Source organism: Periophthalmus magnuspinnatus, chromosome 4, assembly GCF_009829125.3.
Source record: "Periophthalmus magnuspinnatus isolate fPerMag1 chromosome 4, fPerMag1.2.pri, whole genome shotgun sequence".
NCBI lineage: Eukaryota > Metazoa > Chordata > Actinopteri > Gobiiformes > Gobiidae > Periophthalmus > Periophthalmus magnuspinnatus.
In genome coordinates, this window is record NC_047129.1 from 33,987,909 (window position 1) to 34,010,297 (window position 22,389).

Sequence of the window (22,389 nt, forward strand, 5' to 3'; positions counted from 1 at the left end):
GCCGCAAAATCTGTTACTTTTTGGATTATCGTGAGGCAGATCATAGTGTCAAGTCTTTCATTTTAAGTCATTTCGCGCTAACTTCATCTCCGCTGATCGTTGTCTTTCCAGGAGTCGACCCTGAAGAGTTTGCTGAGCGCGCTGTGGAACCTGTCGGCTCACAGCATCGATAACAAAGCCGCCATCTGCTCGGTGGAAGGAGCTCTGGGGTTCCTGGTGAGCACTCTGACGTATCGCTGTCAGACCAACTCTCTGGCCATCATCGAGAGCGGAGGAGGGATACTGCGCAACGTGTCCAGCCTCATCGCCACGAGGGAGGACTACAGGTCAGAGACTGAACGCAGACATACGCGAGGAGGACGTACGATGTTACAGCTGCAGGGAATCGTCACTAAAATAAAAAGAAATAGGCGTAATAATTAGACGAACACAAAACTTTAGATAGATTGTTGTAGGATAAACTGTAGTAGCCCGAAAGTTGTAAGACGAGGCACGACGTTGGAGACTTGAACCCTCAAGACACTTTGATAGTGTTGTCCATTCTAGTCTAGCGCAGTCCAGTCTGGCTCTGCTTCCATTGTAGGGAGTATTATACCTCTGATGTCTTGATGTAAATATAATTAGGTTTCTATATGGCAAACAAATACATGGGAGTTTTACTTACAGTCTCTCCTCTCTCCGCAGACAAGTCCTTCGTGACCACAGCTGCCTGCAGACTCTGCTCCAGCACCTGCGCTCTCACAGCCTGACCATTGTCGGAAACGCATGCGGAACACTCTGGAACCTCTCCGCTCGCAGCCCCAAAGACCAAGAGCTGCTCTGGGACATGGGCGCGGTCAGCATGCTCCGAAACCTCATCCACTCCAAGCACAAGATGATCGCGATGGGCAGCGCTGCAGCTCTGAGGAACCTACTCACCAACCGACCGCTCAAATACAAGGATACCGCCGTGGTGTCGCCCGGATCGTGTATGCCGTCTCTTTACATGAGGAAACAGAAAGCTTTGGAGGCCGAACTTGACGCGAAACACTTAGCGGAGACTTTTGATACGATTGAAAAGCAAAGTCCGAAACATTTAACCCTTAACAAACCGCTACGGCACATTGAGAGTCTCGCTAAGGACTACGCTTCCGATTCAGGCTGTTTCGACGACGACGAAGGGCCGAATATGTCCAGCAGTTTGGAGACAGGGAGCTTCTCAATGCTGTCAATGTTCCTTTCCAATTCAAATCTGATCCAAAACCAAGCGCAAAAGCAAAACAACAAGCCAGAGAGAGATATGGAACCGCCACAAAAAATACGCCAAATCGCTCCCGCAGAAGACGACGTGTCAGCCGCGGCGGAGAAGTTAGCAAAGAAAATCACGAATACGGTCGCAAAAATTGACAGATTGGTAGATGACATCACCATGCATACGTCGTCAGAGGATAGTCTGAGTCTGAGCTCTGAGGATCACCTCGCAGACTGGCCCTACAGCATGGATGAGTTAAACGAAGGCAGAGCAATGTCATGTTCTCCGTGTCGTTTTTCAGATACGAGCAGTTTGGTGCAAAGGGATCGCTTAAGCCGTGCACATGCGCTTTTACGACTCAAAGCAGCGCATTCGAGCGTCTCCACGGACAGTCTGAACAGCGGTAGCAGCGATGGATATTGTGGAAGTAAAGACCAGATTCAATCGGTGCCAAGGCCTGTGGTAATTCAACAGCAAAGACCCAACCAACTCGATCTGAAGTTAGCGCATGATCAGCTGCTAAACGTAATCAATGCTGTTCAAAATGAAACAACCGAACAAGAAATCCCAGAGAGAGATACAATGGGAAACGAAGAGATAAAAACACAAGATTTTAATTTAACAGAAGCAGAGAAAAACCAAGAGCAGCCAGTTCAAACTCCAGTCAGCGCATCAACGAAAATGTCCTCAGACGTTAGCATGACCTCCATAAAGCTGTCCCCATCGTATCAACAAGTCCCGCTGATCCAAAGTGTGGCTAAATTTGGCGTTGCAAAAACTACCATAAACGTACAAGCGGCTCAAGCCATGCGCAGACAAGCCTGGGTGCCAACGGCCATGACAGGGGGTAGTATGACCAAGTTCTCCCCAATGACGTCCACCAGAAGTCCAACGATAGGCCCAATGGAGACGGTTCAGAAATACTCTGTTGAGAACACGCCCATTTGCTTCTCACGTTGTAGTTCGCTGTCCTCCCTTTCGTCCGGAGAAGGGGATGGCGTAGGAGCGCTGGACGTACAAAGCGAAAATGAACTAGACAGCGACTCGTCATTGGAAATAATTGAAGTTGAAGATGGAGAGGTTGTCAAAAGAGAAGACGAAGATGCGACTTTAGAGGATTTGAGTGACAGCCAACTGCTTGTGACCGATTCCAAAACGTTTTCAAGCAAAGAAACTGTTCCGATCGCGATTCCGTGTCCAGCGAAAAGGGAGAAAGTGTTCCTTCGTAGTGCACAAAATACAATACTCGAGGATAGGTCTCCATCGAGTTCGTCTGAAAATTACATCCACGAGACTCCGCTGGTGATGAGCAGATGCAGTTCTGTGAGTTCTTTGGGTAGTTTTGAATCTCCCTCCATCGCAAGTTCAATTCAGAGCGATCCTTGCAGTGAGATGATTGATGGTACAATAAGCCCGAGCGATTTACCAGACAGTCCTGGCCAAACTATGCCTCCAAGTCGCAGCAAGACGCCATGTTACGGTGAGCAAAACGTGCCCGAAATGCAGCCGATGGGTCAATGGGAAACTAGCATAAGAAAGTTTATGGAGATCACAGATTCGAAAGAAAGATTTAACCCTTCAGATCTCGATGCAATGATTTACTTCACCGTGGAGAAACCGACCGAAAACTTCTCATGCGCTTCAAGTTTGAGCGCTTTACCGTTGCATGAACACTACATTCAGAAAGACGTGGAGCTAAAGCTAACGCCACTACTTCAACAAAATGATAAAAACGTTTGCTACGAAGATGATGACCCAGGACAAAATGAGCGATACAGTGAAGGAAACTCAGACGACGATATCGAAATATTAAAAGAATGCATCAACTCAGCAATGCCATCCAGGTTTAGAAAGTTAAGACCCTCTCTGATGACCGTTCCACCGCACATGCTCAACCCGCAGATGAGAAAACAGATGCAACTTCCTGTTTACATGCTGTCAAACGGAAAAACACAAATCTATCACGGGAGACGCATTGTAATGCCGCAAAAAGACAAATGTGAAGATTCCGATTCGGCTGAAAACACGGCTGTGAATTTCTCAAGCACGACTTCACTCAGCGACGAAACTCTGCAGTATTCTGTGAAAGAGAGAGGCGCCAAAGAGTGCACGGCTAAAGGTCTGAAGCAAGAACCCATGGACGATGATGCAAAACGAATCGAAGACTTAAGAATTTTCTCGCATTTTCATAAACCAAACAGGCCGACTTACCAACCCGACATACAGCTTACGAGAATGAGCAAACATGTGGTGCCAACGCAAAGGGTTCTGATGCAAAGTAAAGAGGTAGCAGATAGAGTGGCTAGCCAACGCAACCTGTCGCCGATTCAGCAAAGAAAAATGCAAGTTCGAAAGATGGAACTTCCTGTTATCAAACACAACTCTGAAAGTAATTTGAATTTGCACTGCCAAAGTGAACGCACATACCACCATAAACGAAATTCCTCTGAGGATAGTAACAGCTTTTACGACGACAAAGAACTAGCAAAGCGACCAACGAGAAAACAGTTGAGGGAAGCGAGTAGGAACACGCTGTCTAAGAGTATGACCAATATCGGACGCATTGAAAATTCCCAAAAAGCGAGAGGTTTTCATCGGATTAAACAGAACCTTATCAAAGACGAGTCAGTTGGATGCTACTCTCTCAGCTCATCGCTTAGCTCTCTTAGCGACGCAGAGTTTGATGACCACAAAGCCAAAGCACAGCAAGTGTGGTTTAAAAATAGACACAACAAAAGCATGAGTCAGCACAATAAGTCAATGCTAATACACAGCCCGTACGAGGAACAGAGCTCACCCAGTTCTGTCAGTTTGGATTCGGAGGACGATTTGCTGCAAAGATGCATCACCTCCGCTATGCCAAAGCAGCGGCGCAAAATGTCCGCCAGGAAGAAGAAGGCGGAGAAGCAGAAGCAGAGGTCCGTGGATGTGTGGAGCATTGACGAGGAGCTAGACAGTGACGATATGGCTTGGGACAAAGAATCCGATTTGAACAGCGTGGAATGGAGGGCGATACAGGAAGGAGCGAATTCGGTTGTGACGGGGCTCCAAGCGTCGAAATCGCAAGAGCCGTCGTCAGAGGAAACAGAGTCGGTGCTTTCGTTTATGTCCACGTCGAGTTTCACGCCCAAAGAAAGGAAATTTGCGAAAGAAAAGAAGCCAAACAAACCACTTGATTTCGCTCAACGTAAACCGGTGGCGAATCTCCCGGTGGTGTTCCGAGGCAGAACCGTGATCTATACGCCCAAAAAGGAAGATCCCCCATCGCAAATACCACCTCCAAGGAAAAACGAATCAGACGCACCCAAAAACCCAGAACTAGCTCAGCACCGGTCTAAAAGTTTACACAGACTGGGTAGACCTCAGGATACGGAGTGGTCATTGCCGAAACGGAGCTCAACTCCACCGCCAAGAATTCCGAAAAGTTCCTCTTCCGGATCTTCCTCGAGCTCCACGCCCTCCAAAACACCACAGAAAAAGATCACGTCACCAATTCAGACGAATAAACCGATTCAAAAGAAGAACTCGTCGCCCAGCATTAGTCCTCCCGCCACGAGCCCGCCAGAAAGAAGGGGGCGCTCTCCTGTCATGAACCAAAATGAAAAGTCGCCACCGCCCAAAACGCAAAAATCACCTGTTCGTATTCCATTCATGACAGCAGGAAGGCAGCCACGCCCACTTTCTCCACTGGTGACCAATCAGACAATAAGACAGAATAATAATAATAATAATCAAATGAGCACAAGGAGGCCTCCCAATCGGTTTGATCTGATGAGGATGACATCGGGCCATTCCAGCAGCGGAGAATCAGACAGAAATGGGTTCATGAGGCAGCTAACGTTTATCAAAGATTCAAAAACGGGAATAAGGCGAGACGGATCTGGTAGGAACACCCCTGGTTCTCAAAATGGCTCCCCTCGGAGGGCCGTACCAGCGACCGCCGTGTTCCTCTGCTCATCGCGATGCCAGGAGCTAAAAGTGGCAGTGCAGCCTCCGAAAAGAGTTCAGACGAAGACTAACCAAGCTCCACCCAAAGAGCCGCAAGTCCCGAAACAAAACGCAACAATTGAGAGGAAACCAGTGAATTCTCGAGCGATTTCAAGCGAAAGAGATGTCGCGACAAGACGTCCAGCGCGAAGAACCAGCTCTGAAAGTCCAGGCCGAGCGGTGCAACGCAACACCTCAAACCGAGTGAACAACAATCGCGCAAAACAACAACAAGAAACTGACACGTTTAAAAGACACGCTTCATCTCCGAGTATTAACCTCCTGAGCCGTGTCACCAGCCGATCCTCACTGCGGTCCTCCTCCTCCGACTCCAGCGGTCGAGCCAAGAGCGAACGCGATGATACTAAAAAGAAAGGAAGCAAATCGCGTAAAAACGACGGCAGAGTTACGTGGCGGCGGATTCGCGACGAAGACGTGCCGCAGATTTTGAAAAGCACGCTGCCCGAAAACGCTTTACCGCTGGTGCCTTCCCCCATCGAGGAAAAGGCGAAGCTCCCAACGCTCGGAGGTCTACCGGGGAAGCTACCGACGATTTTACTGGAATCGAGGAAAATGAGCGACGCCACTGTGCAAACGGAAGACGACGGTCACAACGGTCACAAAACCAACTCGTGCACTTCGCCGATGGTCGACAAAACTCCCAAAAACTCGGAAGATAAATTCAACAAGAACGACGGGGATTTTGAAGGTCCGCAAACGCAAGGAGTGGTGCATTTTCGGCAAGGATCTCCGAGCAAATCCGCCAGAGTGACGCCGTTTAACTACGTCCCGAGTCCGATCGCGGTACATGAAACAATCAGCGAGAAAACCGAGGAGAAGACGGAATCGTAGGACTTTAAATGAGCACAAAAAACGACTGCTGCTCCCTATACCTCAGATATTTCACCCATTTCCCCGCTTTCCCGTTCTGAAACTGTCACGTGTTCTAGCTTCCAGTCTACATACACAGTTGGATGTATGCTTTATGAACTTTACAGAAGATGCACTTCGGAAACACAGCGAATGCATCGGTTTTTTGTACCTTTTTTTGTATTTGTAGATTTAGCCATCGCTTGGTAGAAACGTAGTGAAACGTACAGCCTAAGACAATGATTTCACGCTCATCACTGCACGGCTTGAAGTTAAAATCACTTGAATTCAGAATCGAATCTTGATTTTGAGTAATTTTGACAAGTTTATGTGATATGTTTTGCCTGGTTTCAGTCATTTGAATTGTTTTACGTTGTTTTTTTTCTTATTATTGAGCCGAACATTTAAAAGATGCACTATGTAACTGCTTGTCTCCATAGAGATGTTACCGCTTTGCCTAGAAAATTCCACCGGTTGGCATTAAACTCGCTTTTGATCCATTTTATCGCTCAAAAAATCCTTGAAAAACCATGCATTCTTACTGTGCGTAGGCTCACCTCTCCATAGATCTGACCTGTAACTTGGCCTGGTGGCGTTTCCTGCTCGTCTCCATAGTGACATTTAAAGCAATACCGTGGAACATTCCAAGCAAAGCATTTGAACATGTCAGATGAGACTCTTTTAATTATCACAAAACAAATTGAAACCGTTACCACAAAAGTCTAAAAAGTGTAAAAGTGAATGAAGTAAACTCGTCAAAACTGCTCAAAACAAGACGACAAGTTTTGAATTTACGCCATTTTAACTTTGCAGTGTCATAACGTAATAATATGCAAAACCAACAAGACAATGAACAGTGTTGGACCGAAGTGGAAGGACTCAAAGAGACTGTTGTATTTTTACACAAAGACGTTGACGCTCTGGACATTTATCTCTCCGTTCTCTCCGTGTAACCAGTATCTACTCTATTTAACCGTTAGCTTCCAGCGCCGCCTTCAAGTCCAGCAGAAACGGGAGGAATTCTCAGCTTCAGATGGAAATACAAAATGTTTTTCACTATTTTCACCCCCAAGAAATCTGTGGGTCTGAGTGGCATCTTAAACCAGGTCTAAACCAGGATTAAACCAGGACTAAGCCAGGACTAAACCAGGAATAAACCAGGACTGAACCAGGACTAAACCAGGACTAAAGCAGGACTAAACCAGGTCTAAACCAGGACTAAACCAGGACTAAACCAGGACTAAGCCAGGACTAAAGCAGGACTAAACAGGACTAAACCAGGACTAAACCAGGTCTAAACCAGGACTGAACCAGGACTAAGCCAGGACTAAGCCAGGACTAAACCAGGACTAAACCAGGACTAAACCAGGACTAAGCCAGGACTAAACCAGGACTAAGCCAGGACTAAACCAGGAATAAACCAGGACTAAACCAGGACTAAGCCAGGACTAAACCAGGACTAAACCAGGATGAAAAGAGGACTATACAACAAAGCCCGACTGTACCAGGATCAAAACAGGAAGCTCTATCAGAACTGAACCAGGACGACACCAGAATAAAATAAAATTAAACCATAACCAAGTACAGACAGAGCCAGGACTAAACCAGACCTGAACAAGGACTGGACCAGGACTAAACCAGGACTATACCAGACCTGAACAAGGACTGGACCAGGACTAAACCAGGACTAAACCAGGGCTAAACCAGGGCTAAAGCAGGACTAAACCAGGACTAAACCAGGACTGAACCAGGACTAAACCAGACCTGAACAAGGACTGGACCAGGACTAAACCAGGACTAAACCAGGACTGGACCAGGACTAAACCAGGACCCTCCAGATGCTTTTCCAGACTGATCCAGAACCTGGTTGGAATATTTGATGTCCTTTGTTCCACAGGTTTTTAAATGTTGAAATACCACAGTTTAATGTCCACAATTCTTATATTTCAAAACAATTATTATTCAAAATCAGCCGTGTTCATGTCAAAGGCAGATGAACAAAAGCTTTGGGTCTAAACGTTTCTGCTGGTTTGAAACTGCAACACAAAATCTAAAATTCAAAAAAACATGTTTCCCAATAGTTTCCACTTTGTCTCGTTGTAAATATCACAAATTATTATCGGCATGTGATGTATCAGCCTTTACTCCTGTGATGTGCAGCAGCCTACGGCTCTGAGGAGGCCTGAGGAGGTCTGAGGGGAGGTCTCTGAGGGGAGGTCTGAGGGGAGGTCTCAGAGGAGGTCTGAGGAGGCCTCAGAGGAGGTCTGAGGGGAGGTCTCTGAGGGGAGGTCTGAGGGGAGGTCTGAGGGGAGGCCTCAGGAGGGAGGTCTCAGGAGGGAGGTCTCAGAGGAGGTCTGAGGGGAGGTCTCTGAGGGGAGGTCTCAGGAGGGAGGTCTCAGAGGAGGTATCTGAGGGGAGGTCTCAGAGGAGGCCTCAGGAGGGAGGTCTCAGAGGAGGTCTGAGGGGAGGTCTGAGGGGAGGTCTCAGAGGAGGTCTCAGAGAGGAGGTCTCAGGAGGGAGGTCTCAGAGGAGGTATCTGAGGGGAGGTCTCAGAGGAGGCCTCAGAGGAGGTCTCAGGAGGGAGGTCTCAGGAGGGAGGTCTCAGAGGAGGTATCTGAGGGGAGGCCTCAGAGGAGGTATCTGAGGGGAGGTCTCAGAGGAGGCCTCAGGAGGGAGGTCTCAGAGAGGAGGTGTCTCAGAGGGGAGGTCTCAGAGAGGAGGTGTCTCAGAGGAGGTTTCAGAGCAGATTTAAGTTTGTACACGACGGCTCAAAGGTTTGGACACACGTCTTATTCTGTATTTCTATGACTGATACTTTGCAGATGATGATCAACACTGGGGGGACTGATGCTAACTGTAGGCACTGCTCTGTCTGAAGCTCTGCTCTGTTTCTTTGACAGCGTTTCTTAAGTACGCATTGTGTCACCATGGTAACTGCTGAACATTCTACCACATGCATGCATGTAGAACACCCCCAGCGTCATGTCACTGCGAAGTATCAACAGATAAATGAAGGAATCAAACAGAGGGGAAGCAAAGGGTTTAGGGGCCCAGAACTGGACTCTCCCTATTCATTTGCATTGGGAGGGGGCCCCATGTGAGACTTCTGGCCCCGGGCCCCTAAATGTCAGTGGACGGCCCTGTTCATCCAGAATATTCTCCACTAGATCGTATTTGTTTTCACTGATGACAAAGTACAAGAGTAAAACAGCTCTTTAAACATGGAACTTATGAATAAGATTAAAATAATGATTCACATCCAGATCATTTTAAACTATAATTATCGTGATTATTATTATTAATCACAATTATTTCAGCCGTGATAATCGTGACACTACATTTCACTACCGTCCCAGACTTAGTACCCAACAAAATAAACTGAAAATGAACTCAAAATAAGTCAGAATTAGTTTTAGATTTGTGAAAACGTCCTTGACCCTTTTGCTTTTCCTGTTGGAGAGAAGGACGAGGGTCTGAGCTCCACAAAACAAAGACGAGACTTTTCAAAATAAAACGTCTGTAGTCGAGTTTAGAGCTGTATTTCTTTGTTCCGTTTATCCGAGCAGGTGCGTCCAAACCTTTGACCGTCGTGTTTCAAGTATTTGCTGTGATTTGACCAGGATCTGAAACGTTTGTTTTGTTTTTTCCGAGACTTAAAACTCCACCGATGTAAACTCTGCTAAACGTTCTGTAAAAGTAGTGAACACAGTGGGTGATATTTTAACTCAAGACTGTAATCGACCGTCGTCACATCCAGAACGTGACGGCGCGGGAAACGGACGAGCCGACCGGTCCAAACGTGTTCCCCGTAAAAACCGTCAGAACTTTAAATTCTGATATTAACTCCCATAAAAATGACGAAGATAAACTTAAAGAGGGGGTATTACGCTGTTCCCTCGTCAAAAACACGTCTGAAGGGGTTTTAAATGTCATCCGTGCGTGTTTGAGTCATCTAGAGATCTCTCCCAGGCCCTATTCGAACCCTTCTTACGGTTAGCTGTAAGGTTCTGTACGAGGCTCCGCCCACGAGCCGACGTCGCCCCACAGAAGTAAATACCTCCTCTTTAATACCCCACAGAAGTAAATACCTCCTCTTTAATGCTCCACAGAAGTAAAATACCTCCTCTTTAATGCCCCACAGAAGTAAAATACCTCCTCTTTAATACCCCACAGAAGTAAATACCTCCTCTTTAATACCCCACAGAAGTAAATACCTCCTCTTTAATGCCCCACAGAAGTAAATACCTCCTCTTTAAGTGTCGTTTAGTTAAATTGGAACAGAAACCAAGGATTAAAAACTAAACCCAAAGTCGACTTGTCGCTCGAGTTTCCCGTGAAGTTTTTAAAAATGTAAAATGTTTAAATTAGATGCAGCAGATTCAGAAACATTTAACTGTGTGAGTGTTTTTAAAAAGTGTTTAAACAAATGAATAAAATGGCCTGACATTTAAAATCATCACAGTATCAAACTTAGACTATAATGACACGACGCCATCTTGGATTTAACTGCTCCTTAAAGCTGCCATCTGGTAGGTGAGAGGAGGAGGGAGGAGCCAGGTGAGAGGAGGAGGGAGGAGCCAGGTGAGAGGAGGAGGGAGGAGCCAGGTGAGGAAGGGGGAGGAGCCAGGTGAGGAGAAGGGCCAACTGAGGAGCCAGGTGAGAAGAGGGAGAGGAGCCAGGGCAGGCGGGAGGAGCCAGGTGAGGAAAGGGGGAGGGGCCAGGTGAGAGGAGGAGGGGCCAGGTGAGGGGAGGGCGAGCACAGGTTTCACATCCGCCATCTACTGGTGAAAAAACGTATTAAAATAAACTCGCAGATGGCAGCTTTAAGATGTAAAACCTGTGTAGAAGATCGGGTGGATTTTGTGGAGTTGAAGCTTAAGCTCTGGAGGAGAACGCTGCGACGCCTTGTTCACTCTGTCCAAATCATAAAAATATTTCAAACTTTACAAAAAAAAATTCTGAGACTCCCATTTTCATTTGTGTTTAAGTGAAAATTTATAGATGAAACTTTCAGAGACTGAACAAGGCCACAGCCAGGGGAGTGTGGTGGGCGGAGTCTGATGTGGGAATCTGGACGGTGGAGTGTGGTGGGTGGAGTCTGGACGGTGGAGTGTGGTGGGTGGAGTCTGGACGGTGGAGTGTGGTGGGCGGAGTCTGGAGGGTGGAGTGTGGTGGGCGGAGTCTGGAGGGTGGAGTGTGGTGGGTGTGAAATAGGAAACGCGACAAATCTGTGTCATATTCAATGTTTTCATCAAATAAAGTGTATCGTGTTTTATTTAAATGTGTCTTTTATTGAGACGAGTTTCAGTTTCAGTCCATGAGTTTCAAAGTGATAAAAAAAAAAACAGCTGCACAAACTGAATCTCAAGAATTTCATATCTTAAGATGAAGATATAATACTTCATTGATCCTTGGTCCTGTGTTAAATAAAACATGTAGATTTAAGTCGTTTCCTCCTCAAACACAGACCTGGAGTTGTGTTTTGTTTCATTCACACATGTTTGAGTCGCACTTTATTATTAGTCTGTCACATCTCCAAACCTCAAAACGCTCTGTTCCACCTTGTGATGTCATCAAGTGGTAGTTTTCAAGTGAACAGCTCCTTTTACCTTTAGTTCAGTCGAGATAAGAGACAACTCCAGGACTGAAATGATCCAAATGATTCTATAATTGAAGGTGTGTGGAGTTTAAAAACACAGTGGAGCACTTCCTGTATCGCCACACGATGACATCACAAGGTGGAACAGAGTGTTTTCAGTTTGAGAGAAGAACTCAGCGTAAATCTGCAGGTTTGTGAGTTAAACATGTGAGAATGAAACAAAACAAAAACACAACTCCAGGTCTGTTTATGACGAGGAAACAACATTAGGACAAAGATCAGACTCTTTAAGGCTCGGAAAACGGTTTGTCTTTAGTGTAAAACATCAAAATTTGTAAAGTTGCATCCTCTGCATTTGACCCGTGCTTCAGTGTCTCTGGGTTAAACCTGCATTTGACCCGTGGCTCCAGCGTCTCTGGGTTAAACCTCTCAGGAGCAGTGGACCAGAGCATGAGGGTTTAGTGTTAGCCGTGTTGTTCTTGCGTTAGCATCCTGGTTTTGACCTCCTGGATGTTCGTCTGCAGACTCTCTCCTGACCTCTGCAGCTCCTCCCTCTGCTCCTTCAGCTGTTCACGAGCCTCCGTCAGCCGATGGTTCAACTCCATGAAGCGTCTGCACTGCTCAAACTTCAGCTCCACCTCGCCGTCGCCCGATGACGCACTCAACCCTGCCAAAACAACATAAAGCGCGTTAGCTAACGGCGCTCAGGGTTGTGACGTCAAATCCACAGACTGAATGAAGCAGTGGACATTTATATAAACAGACTATGGTCAAACCTCGGGGACGTTTCAGTTGGTCCAAAGTTCTTCACTACTTTAAGAAGATGTGAGTCTGGACACTGATAAATCTCCTTGTTTTCAAATGGTTGTGATTGACAGGTGGTTTAGCCAATCAGGGACAGGCACGGTTAGTAAACGTCGGAAAAAATAAAGAAAAGAAATATCACAAGGGGCTGAAAAACATGGCGGATTTCTGCTGAATCAATGAGCGACACAACTCTGTTCATCTGAGGGGAGAGAAATGTGATTTATTTGTAAATCACAGGTGACCAATGAGCTTCTTTGTTTCACACGTGTCACTGAATAAAAACGGATCTGATTGGACGATCACGTCTGACCGGGCTTGAGATGCAACAGAGGACGTGACCAGACTCATATCAATCTGTATAAAAAACAAAGATCAGTGTGGATTTACCAGAGTTAATTCAAAACTATTCAGACGCTGCAGTAATTTACCAATAGTGACCAGCGTCTCTCCAATGCATTAGTCTGCAGTAGCTCTTTTATTTATTTATTCGGGACTGTGTACAAATTCATTAACCTTACAAAAGAAAAGATGATTTGTATCAGATTTAGCTCCTGCCTCTTTCCATTAAAATACACATTTCAGTATGATTACATTAGAAAACTATCAGTTCATCATTGAGATCAGCAGTAAAACACAATAAATGTCCCCAAGTCCAACACAGTATGTTTCCTACAGTCCAAACCAATTTTAAAAAATCAATTCTGTGCGGGTTTTCACAGTTAAACAGAACATTACAAATTAACTAGACTGATGTGGACACATTTCATCATCTAAAATTTACTTTTACAAATTTCTAGTAAAATTATTCAAATCCACAGACAATTGATAGGACGAGTTTCCAGACGTTCAAAGTCACATTACAGTTTTGTGCGTTTTCCATTCCCTCTACATGCTGCCACTCTTTAAGGCGCACGATCCAGGCTGTACCCTGCTTAGCCTCTGAGATCAGACCAGATGAGGTCAGATCAGGCTTTGACCACAGCGTCTGGCACCGCTGCAACTTATTAACTGCTGCTTTTAGATGTTCGAGCCTGATCCTGAGTAGTAGGACAACGAATCACGCACACATTTATTGTTTCAAGTGTGCTATATAAATAAACTTGAACTTATACTCAGGCAATGTGGAGGAAATGAGTCAAGGACACAACAGTGTGCGTTAAATGGCCAATGTTCCAGTTTGTGACGTTACCCGTCTCGCTGATGTCCTGCAGCCCGAACAGAGGATCGTCAGACGCGGAGCTGCCCACGTCCTCCAGGATCTGCTCCACCGTCGGAGGCTCAGGGCGACTGGGCAGCACCACGCGCTTCTTCCCTTTGGAGCCCAAGTTCATTATTGTCTCAGGTGTGGACAAAACCAGGGAACTAGAAGATAAAAACAGGTTAATATTAATAAACAAGATAAGAGATTTAAACAGGTGCGTAGACAGCAAAGTCAAGTAAAGATAATTGTTGGGACGTAACATCTGATTTGTAATTATGAGGATAAAACATGAAATAATGCACAAAATCTGTTGAGACACAAAAATGAGCCAAACTAAATCACGTCTGAAGGAGCTGCAAGAAACACAATGTCACTTTAGACTCACAAGAGGAAGAGGAGCCACAACTTTAACTCAATAAGACTGAGTGTACAGTACTGTTACACTGTACTCTACAATATTTAGTAGTATTAATCAAAGTTTGGCGTCACAGAACCACAGATTATTTTAAAAAGTTTGCACAGTCAATCAACTCCTACCCACTTCTGTGTTAATGTGTTTTCTTATAGTATTGACTTATAAACTACGTCCTAAATCATTGACAATAACCGTAATTTAAATGTTATTAAAGCCGAATTAGTGTTAACGTGTTAAACAGTCAAAATAATCACTTATAAACATGTTTCGCGCACGTTACACTTAAAAACTCTTAAAAATGCGTGAGATTTTACAAAAAAGCAAAGCGACATCGGTTCGGTGTAAGCTAGCACCGTGTTTACAGTGGTTTTCCCGCTTTTACCTGCCGTTATGACGCTTTAACAAACACGTGATCCTCTGTGCGACGTCTTCAAAGTGTCTCCTGTGAGTTTAGAGCCGCGAACATGGCGAGTTTGGTGGATTTTTTATGAGAAATTCTGGGTAAAACAAACCGCAGACGGAGATGAGCTGGACAAGCGTACGTCAGCCCCACGTGACAGCCCGGCCGCGTCACCTACGTCATCACGCAAAGGGGCTGTACGTTCTAATAAAATAAATATTCAAACATTTAAAATAAATCAATATTCAAATAAATACATTAAAAAAAAAATAAATAAATAAATAAATAAATAAATAAATAAATAAATAAATAAATAAATAAATAAATAATAATAATAATAATTTTTATTGTTCTATAAACCCCAAAATTAGCCTTAAGTCATCTTATTTTTTCATATTTTTTCTTATTTTTTCATACTTTCACATCTGCATACATTTATTTTACAAGCTTTTTTTTTTTTTTTTTTTTAGGTCTTTTTACCGTTATTATTTTTAATACTTTAATTATTCATTCATCTCCTTTTATTTTATTATGTAATTTAAAATGCTATTGACTGTAATTTGTGCTGTAAAAAATAAAAACTTTAGAACTGTACAAATGTGATTTATTCACATATTTTATAAATTAACAAAGAAACACAGATGAACAAAGACATGTAATAAATAAATAAATAAAAATCTCACACAAAAAAGAAATACTGACCTATTTAAAATACATGACTATTCTAGAGTTTAATGGCACTTTTAGTTTTTATTATTTTTTTTCTCTGTATTTTCTCATCCTGTAAAATTATAAGTACTATTACTACACCTGGATGTTTATTTTAAATGTTGATCAGTTTCATAAAGAGAAAATGTTCAGGCAGAATCAGTTAAACATAAAACAATGAATGAAAATCTAGTCTGAAATCTTCTAAAAACTGTAAAAGACTCTGTCCATCAGACTGAAGTGTCTCTCTGGGCCTGCAGGTGGCGCTGTCACTCTGCGTCTCTGCTGCAGTCTGCGGGACTGACACAACCACATACAAGTCTTTTGAAAGGACAAGCTCCTGAAACGTGACTTCTGCGTGAGGAGTCGTGAGGTTCAAGTTTTACTCAGATTTGTGATTGAAAAGTGTCTGATTTTGTGTCTGATTTTGTGTCTGATTTTGTGTCTGATTTTGTGTCTGATTTTGTGTCTGGTTCTGGTCGTTTCGTTCACTGCAGTTTCCACGAGTCTCATCCTTAAGTTTACACTGAACTTTCTCTGTATTTCAGCAAATATGTGTTAAATATGACAATAAAAATGAGACTGGACTTGGTCAAGAGTCAAGAGCTGGAGGATTGTTCTGCTGGTGTAGAGGGGTGGAGGTGGGTGGAGGTGGGTGGATGTGGGTGGAGGAGCGTGCAGGAGAGAGTGAGCAGGAGTGAAGCCATCTGCTGCAGCACAAATCCTTTAAACAGATCTGACTCTGATCAGGTTTAACCAGGAGATAGAATCTCTGCACAGAATGAACAAAAACACAGAGTGAACACACAGAGTGAACACAAACACAGAGTGAACACAAACACAGACACAGAGTGAACATAAACACAGAGTGAACACACACACAGAGTGAACACAAACACAGAGTGAACACACACACAGACACAGAGTGAACATAAACACAGAGTGAACACAAACACAGACACAGAGTGAACACACACACAGAGTGAACACACACAGAGTGAACACAAACACAGACACAGAGTGAACATAAACACAGAGTGAACATAAACACAGAGTGAACACAGACACAGAGAGTGAACACAAACACAGAGTGAACACAGACACAGAGTGAACACAAACACAGAGTGAACATAAACACAGAGTGAACACACAGAGTGAACACAAACACAGAGTGAACATAAACACAGAGTGAACACACAGAGTGAACACAAACACAGAGTGAACACACACAGAGTGAACACACACACAGAGTGAACACAAACACAGAGTGAACACACACACAGAGTGAACACAAACACAGAGTGAACATAAACACAGAGTGAACACACAGAGTGAACACAAACACAGAGTGAACACACACAGAGTGAACACACACACAGAGTGAACACAAACACAGAGTGAACACAAACACAGAGTGAACACAAACACAGAGTGAACACACAGAGTGAACACACACACAGAGTGAACACACAGAGTGAACACAAACACAGAGTGAACACACACAGAGTGAACACAAACACAGAGTGAACATAAACACAGAGTGAACACACAGAGTGAACACACAGAGTGAACACAAACACAGAGTGAACACACAGAGTGAACACAAACACAGAGTGAACACAAACACAGAGTGAACACAAACACAGAGTGAACACAAACACAGAGTGAACACACAGAGTGAACACAAACACAGAGTGAACACAAACACAGAGTGAACACAAACACAGAGTGAACACAAACACAGAGTGAACACAAACACAGAGTGAACACAAACACAGAGTGAACACACACACAGAGTGAACACAAACACAGAGTGAACACACACACAGAGTGAACACACAGAGTGAACACAAACACAGAGTGAACACAAACACAGAGTGAACACAAACACAGAGTGAACACACACACAGAGTGAACACAAACACAGACACAGTCTGTAAGTTCTGGAGACTTTACAGTAAATCTACTCAAATCTAAACTAAAAGTAACACAAAACACCAACCTTTAACCCAGGAAAGGCTGAAAGGACAAAAACAGTCAGAGTTAAGTCAGATGCCCTCCCATCCTCCTGTATCTGAGTGTCAGATGCCCTCCCCGTGTGTCAGATGCCCTCCCTGTGTGTCAGATGCCCTCCCCGTGTGTGTCAGATGCCCTCCCTTGGATACGTACAGTTTTGTCCTCGCTGTCTTTGCGCCTCCTCTCTGATTTGTCATGTGACTTGTCATGTGACTTGTCATGTGACCGCTCGTGTTTCCGTGGTTTCGAGGGGCCGGGCTCGGGGCTGGGCTCTGGACTGGTCGGGTCTGTGGAGCTGGGTAACTCTTTGGCGTCTGACGGAGCCACTAGAGCCTTGTTCTTCACCAGAGTCGACAGAACTGCACAAAGAAAGAAAACGACAAAACACAAAAGGATTTTAATAATAACACGTCACCACATTTACACACAAGCACACGGCTCAAGGGTCTCGCTGATTGAACCGCTGACCCCGGGGTTGAGGGGTGAGTGCTCTACACACTGAGCCACTGTCTAGGGTGTGTTTAGGTCACACACAGAACGTCAGATAAATATGAGACACGTGGAACTACGTAACAATGAAAAAGTGAAATAACACGACAAAAGTGTAAAACAGGGTCAAAGTAAAGGGTCAAGAAAAGCAAAAGACGAAGTTTAAATGTGTCAACTGGACAAACCGTCGTCCTCTGCTGCGGGTCAGACCTGGACAAGGGTCAAGGGTCATTCAAAAAATCAAAAACCTGCAACAACATTTGAGTTATTTTGAGTTCTTCTTGTGTGCTTTGTTCCACGTGTCGTTCATAGTGTTGATGTTCTAATGGGATGCACCGATACGATACTGGGATCAAATATCGAGTATCGGTTCCATGATATCAGTTCATTTCCTGGTTGTTCTTTAACTCGCTGTAATGAGATGATTTACATAAAAACAATCAGATCAGTAAAAATATACTCAAAACAACAACAACTGGATCCATTTTATAAAAAGTTCACTGTGTTTTGATGTTTTTCTGTCTCCGCACTGGGTCTGTTCAGATACTTAAGCCAAAGCATCGGTATCAGTATCGGAAAAACTGAATCAGTGCATCCCTAAGTCAGAGCACTGCTACTTTCCCTGGTGAGGCTCTCAGTCTTTGCAGTAGTACTTGTAGTATTTTCAGTACTAGAACCTTCCCTGGTGAAGTTCTCAGTGTTCATGGTGGTAGTATTTGCAGTAGTATTTGTAGTATTTGCATTAGTATTTGTAGTATTTGCAGTAGTATTTGCTGTATGTGCAGTACTAGTACCTTCTCGGGTGAGGTTCTCAGTGTTTGTGGTGGTAGTATTTGTAATATTTGTAGTATTTGCAGTAGTATTTGCTGTATGTGCAGTACTAGTACCTTCTCGGGTGAGGTTCTCGGCGGCGCTCATGGCCTTCCCGCTCAGGTCGTTCACCATGAGGTCGACCGTGGCCTCGTGTTTGAGAAACACGGGCCTCACGACTCGATTGTAGATGATCTGAGAACCGTTCCACGCAACAGGAGCCATGCACCAGAGCAAGAACAGGCACTGAGGAGAAAAGACCCCACAAAGACCGGTTATAGACCAGGACTACAGAGAAAAGACCCCACAAAGACCGGTTATAGACCAGGACTACAGAGAAAAGACCCCACAAAGACCGGTTATAGACCAGGACTACAGAGAAAAGACCCCACAAAGACCGGTTATAGACCAGGACTACAGAGAAAAGACCCCGCAAAGACCGGTTATAGACCAGGACTACAGAGAAAAGACCCCGCAAAGACCGGTTATAGACCAGGACTACAGAGAAAAGACCCCACAAAGACCGGTTATAGACCAGGACTACAGAGAAAAGACCCCACAAAGACCGGTTATAGACCAGGACTACAGAGAAAAGACCCCGCAAAGACCGGTTATAGACCAGGACTACAGAGAAAAGACCCCACAAAGACCGGTTATAGACCAGGACTACAGAGAAAAGACCCCACAAAGACCGGTTATAGACCAGGACTACAGAGAAAAGACCCCACAAAGACCGGTTATAGACCAGGACTACAGAGAAAAGACCCCGCAAAGACCGGTTATAGACCAGGACTACAGAGAAAAGACCCCGCAAAGACCGGTTATAGACCAGGACTACAGAGAAAAGACCCCACAAAGACCGGTTATAGACAAGGACTACAGAGAAAAGACCCCACAAAGACCGGTTATAGACCAGGACTACAGAGAAAAGACCCCGCAAAGACCGGTTATAGACCAGGACTACAGAGAAAAGACCCCACAAAGACCGGTTATAGTCTCGCTCCATAGCGCCCCCTGTGCTCTCGCTCTGTGGCGCCCCCTGTGGTCTCGCTCTGTGGCGCCCCCTGTGGTCTCAGTCTCGCTCTGTGGCGCCCCCTGCGGTCTCGCTCCGTGGCGCCCCCTGCGGTCTCGCTCCGTGGCGCCCCCTGTGGTCTCAGTCTCGCTCTGTGGCGCCCCCTGCGGTCTCGCTCCGTGGCGCCCCCTGTGGTCTCGCTCTGTGGCGCCCCCTGTGGTCTCGCTCTGTGGCGCCCCCCGTGGTCTCAGTCTCGCTCTGTGGCGCCCCCTGTGGTCTCGCTCTGTGGCGCCCCCTGTGGTCTCGCTCTGTGGCGCCCCCTGCGGCCTCGCTCCGTGGCGCCCCCTGCGGTCTCGCTCCGTGGCGCCCCCTGCGGTCTCGCTCCGTGGCGCCCCCTGCGGTCTCGCTCCGTGGCGCCCCCTGCGGTCTCGCTCCGTGGCGCCCCCTGTGGTCTCGCTCTGTGGCGCCCCCTGTGGTCTCGCTCTGTGGCGCCCCCCGTGGTCTCAGTCTCGCTCTGTGGCGCCCCCTGTGGTCTCGCTCTGTGGCGCCCCCTGTGGTCTCGCTCTGTGGCGCCCCCTGCGGCCTCGCTCCGTGGCGCCCCCTGCGGTCTCGCTCCGTGGCGCCCCCTGCGGTCTCGCTCCGTGGCGCCCCCTGTGCTCTCGCTCTGTGGCGCCCCCTGTGGTCTCGCTCCGTGGCGCCCCCTGCGGTCTCGCTCCGTGGCGCCCCCTGTGGTCTCGCTCCGTGGCGCCCCCTGTGGTCTCACCTTGAAGGCGTAGTAAAATGGAAACCAGTAGAGAAATATGTCGGAGAAAAACTCCCCGAGGCTGAAGACGCCGTACACCACCCAGTACGTCAGCCATTTTGTGTCGTCCTCTTTGTTCTCGCTCTCGATCGCTTTGATTCTGAGGAAACAGCGAGAAAGCATCAGGACGACAGCATCGCCATGGAGACAGACGGGTGGCAGAGAAGTGCCGCAGTGCGTCTTTAAAAGTCGCTCTGTATTTTTAAACGTGGAGAAATTCAAAACAACCAACAAATCAATAAAAAATAAAAGGTAACTGTGAGTAAATTCTTTTAAAAATCAGACGCCATGCTCCTCACAGACAGACCTGTTTCATTCACACATGTTTGAGTCACAATTCCACCTTGTGATGTCATCAAGTGGTAGTTTTAAAGTGAACAGCTCCTTTTACCTTTAGTTCAGTCGAGATAAGTGACAACTCCAGGACTGAAATGATCCAGATGATTCTAGTGAAGGTGTCTGGAGTTTAAAAACACAGTGGAGCACTTCCTGTATCACCACATGATGACATCACAAGGTGGAACAGAGTGTTTTCAGTGTGAGAGAGGAGCTCAGTGTAAATGTGCAGGTGTGTGTGTTAAACGTGCGGACTCACGAGTAGTACGCGGGGTAAACGAAGCCGATCATGTTGCAGAGAAGAGACGCCCCGTATCCATAGACCAGGTACAGCCCGGTCCCCGACACGGCCCCTGAAACACACCACACACGTCACCAACAGGGGGCGCTCTGTCACACACAAACCCTGAGTCTCTGAAAACACTCTGTTCCACCTTGTGATGTCATCATGTGATACAGGAAGTGCTCCACTGTGTTTTTAAACTCCACCTTCACTAGAATCATCTGGATCATTTCAGTCCTGGAGTTGTCTCTTATCTCGACTGAACTAAAGGTAAAAAGAGGAGTTCACTTTAAAACCACCACTTGATGACATCATGAGGTGGAACAGAGTGTTCTTGGTTCTTGTTCTTGTTTGTGTTTTTGATGCAGAACAAACACAGTGAGAGTTTCTGCTGTGGATGAGACAGATGCCTAAGACCTGAGGATTAACCTGATCCTCCTCATGAACCAGGACTAAACCAGGACTGAACCAGGACTGAACCAGGACTAAACCAGGACTAAACCAGGACTGGACCAGGACTAAACCAGGACTGGACCAGGACTAAACCAGGACTGGACCAGGACTAAACCAGGACTGAACCAGGACTGAACCAGGACTAAACCAGGACCAAACCAGGACTAAACCAGGACTGGACCAGGACTAAACCAGGACTAAACCAGGACTAAACCAGGACTAAACCAGGTCTAAATCAGGACTAACCCAGTGCGATGATCTTCTTCTTGATTCCGGTCTTTTCCTCCAGTTTCCCGAGAAAATCTGTGATGATGTTTTTCTCGTTCAAAAACTTGTCGGCTTTGTCCCTGATGGACGTGAAGATGTCCATCAGCCCCATGTCCTCACTCGGGTCCTCACTCGGGTCCTCACTCGGGTCCTCGTTCAGGTCCTCACTCGGGTCCTCGTTCAGCTCCTCACTCAGGTCCTCACTCGGGTCCTCACTCAGCTCCTCACTCGGGTCCTCACTCAGGTCCTCATTCAGGTCCTCACTCGGGTCCTCACTCGGGTCCTCACTCAGGTCCTCGTTCAGGTCCTCACTCGGGTCCCCTCTCGGGTCCTCACTCGGGTCTTCACTCAGGTCCTCACTCGGGTCCTCGTTCAGGTCCTCACTCAGGTCCTGAGTCAGGTCCTCAGTCGGGTCCTCACTCAGGTCCTCATTCAGGTCCTCACTCAGGTCCTCAGAAGCTGCAGACCTTTCAGCCGTTCAGACGCTGCAGGTGATCGGGGCTAATCCTCTGAAACAAACAGGGATTTAATTCACAAACAGGAAGAGGAGGAGCCTGAGGAGGAAATAAGCCACGCCCCCCCCCCTGCTGGACATGTGTGGTACTACAAAAACAAATGAAACAGGATACATTTACAAATTCTTGATTTTTTTGGACATTAAAGTTTTGCAAAATGTGTATCTAGATAAAAAAAGAAAGAAAGA

At 46.0% G+C, this 22,389-nt stretch overlaps 4 protein-coding genes across 4 annotated transcripts in view; 1 reads left to right on the forward strand and 3 right to left on the reverse strand.

Moving 5' to 3' along the window:
• Positions 1-6,385, forward strand: part of apc2 (APC regulator of WNT signaling pathway 2) — a 32,625-nt gene extending 26,240 nt beyond the window's left edge. Inside the window, exons 13-14 of the mRNA XM_033965878.2 lie at positions 112-326; positions 685-6,385. Of these exons, the coding sequence (XP_033821769.1) occupies positions 112-326; positions 685-6,070 (5,601 nt within the window). The 3' untranslated portion in view covers positions 6,071-6,385. The remainder of the gene's footprint in view (positions 1-111; positions 327-684) is intronic.
• Positions 1,069-22,389, reverse strand: part of LOC117369947 (zinc-binding protein A33-like) — a 31,713-nt gene continuing 10,392 nt past the window's right edge. The window contains exon 2 of the mRNA XM_033965288.2: positions 1,069-1,081. The gene's annotated coding sequence lies outside the window, so the exon portion shown is untranslated. The remainder of the gene's footprint in view (positions 1,082-22,389) is intronic.
• Positions 11,367-14,679, reverse strand: c4h19orf25 (chromosome 4 C19orf25 homolog). Its single transcript, XM_033965887.2, has 3 exons — positions 14,493-14,679; positions 13,684-13,856; positions 11,367-12,354 (listed from the first exon to the last, which is right to left on the reverse strand). The coding sequence occupies exons 2-3, from the start codon at positions 13,823-13,825 to the stop codon at positions 12,152-12,154; spliced, it is 345 nt and encodes a 114-aa protein (XP_033821778.1). The 5' UTR covers positions 13,826-13,856; positions 14,493-14,679; the 3' UTR covers positions 11,367-12,151.
• reep6 (receptor accessory protein 6) lies at positions 17,223-21,798 on the reverse strand. The gene is made up of 6 exons (XM_033965287.2): positions 21,666-21,798; positions 20,943-21,036; positions 20,309-20,447; positions 18,611-18,779; positions 17,388-17,593; positions 17,223-17,237 (listed from the first exon to the last, which is right to left on the reverse strand). Exons 1-6 carry the CDS (start codon positions 21,796-21,798, stop codon positions 17,223-17,225), a joined length of 756 nt encoding a protein of 251 aa, XP_033821178.1.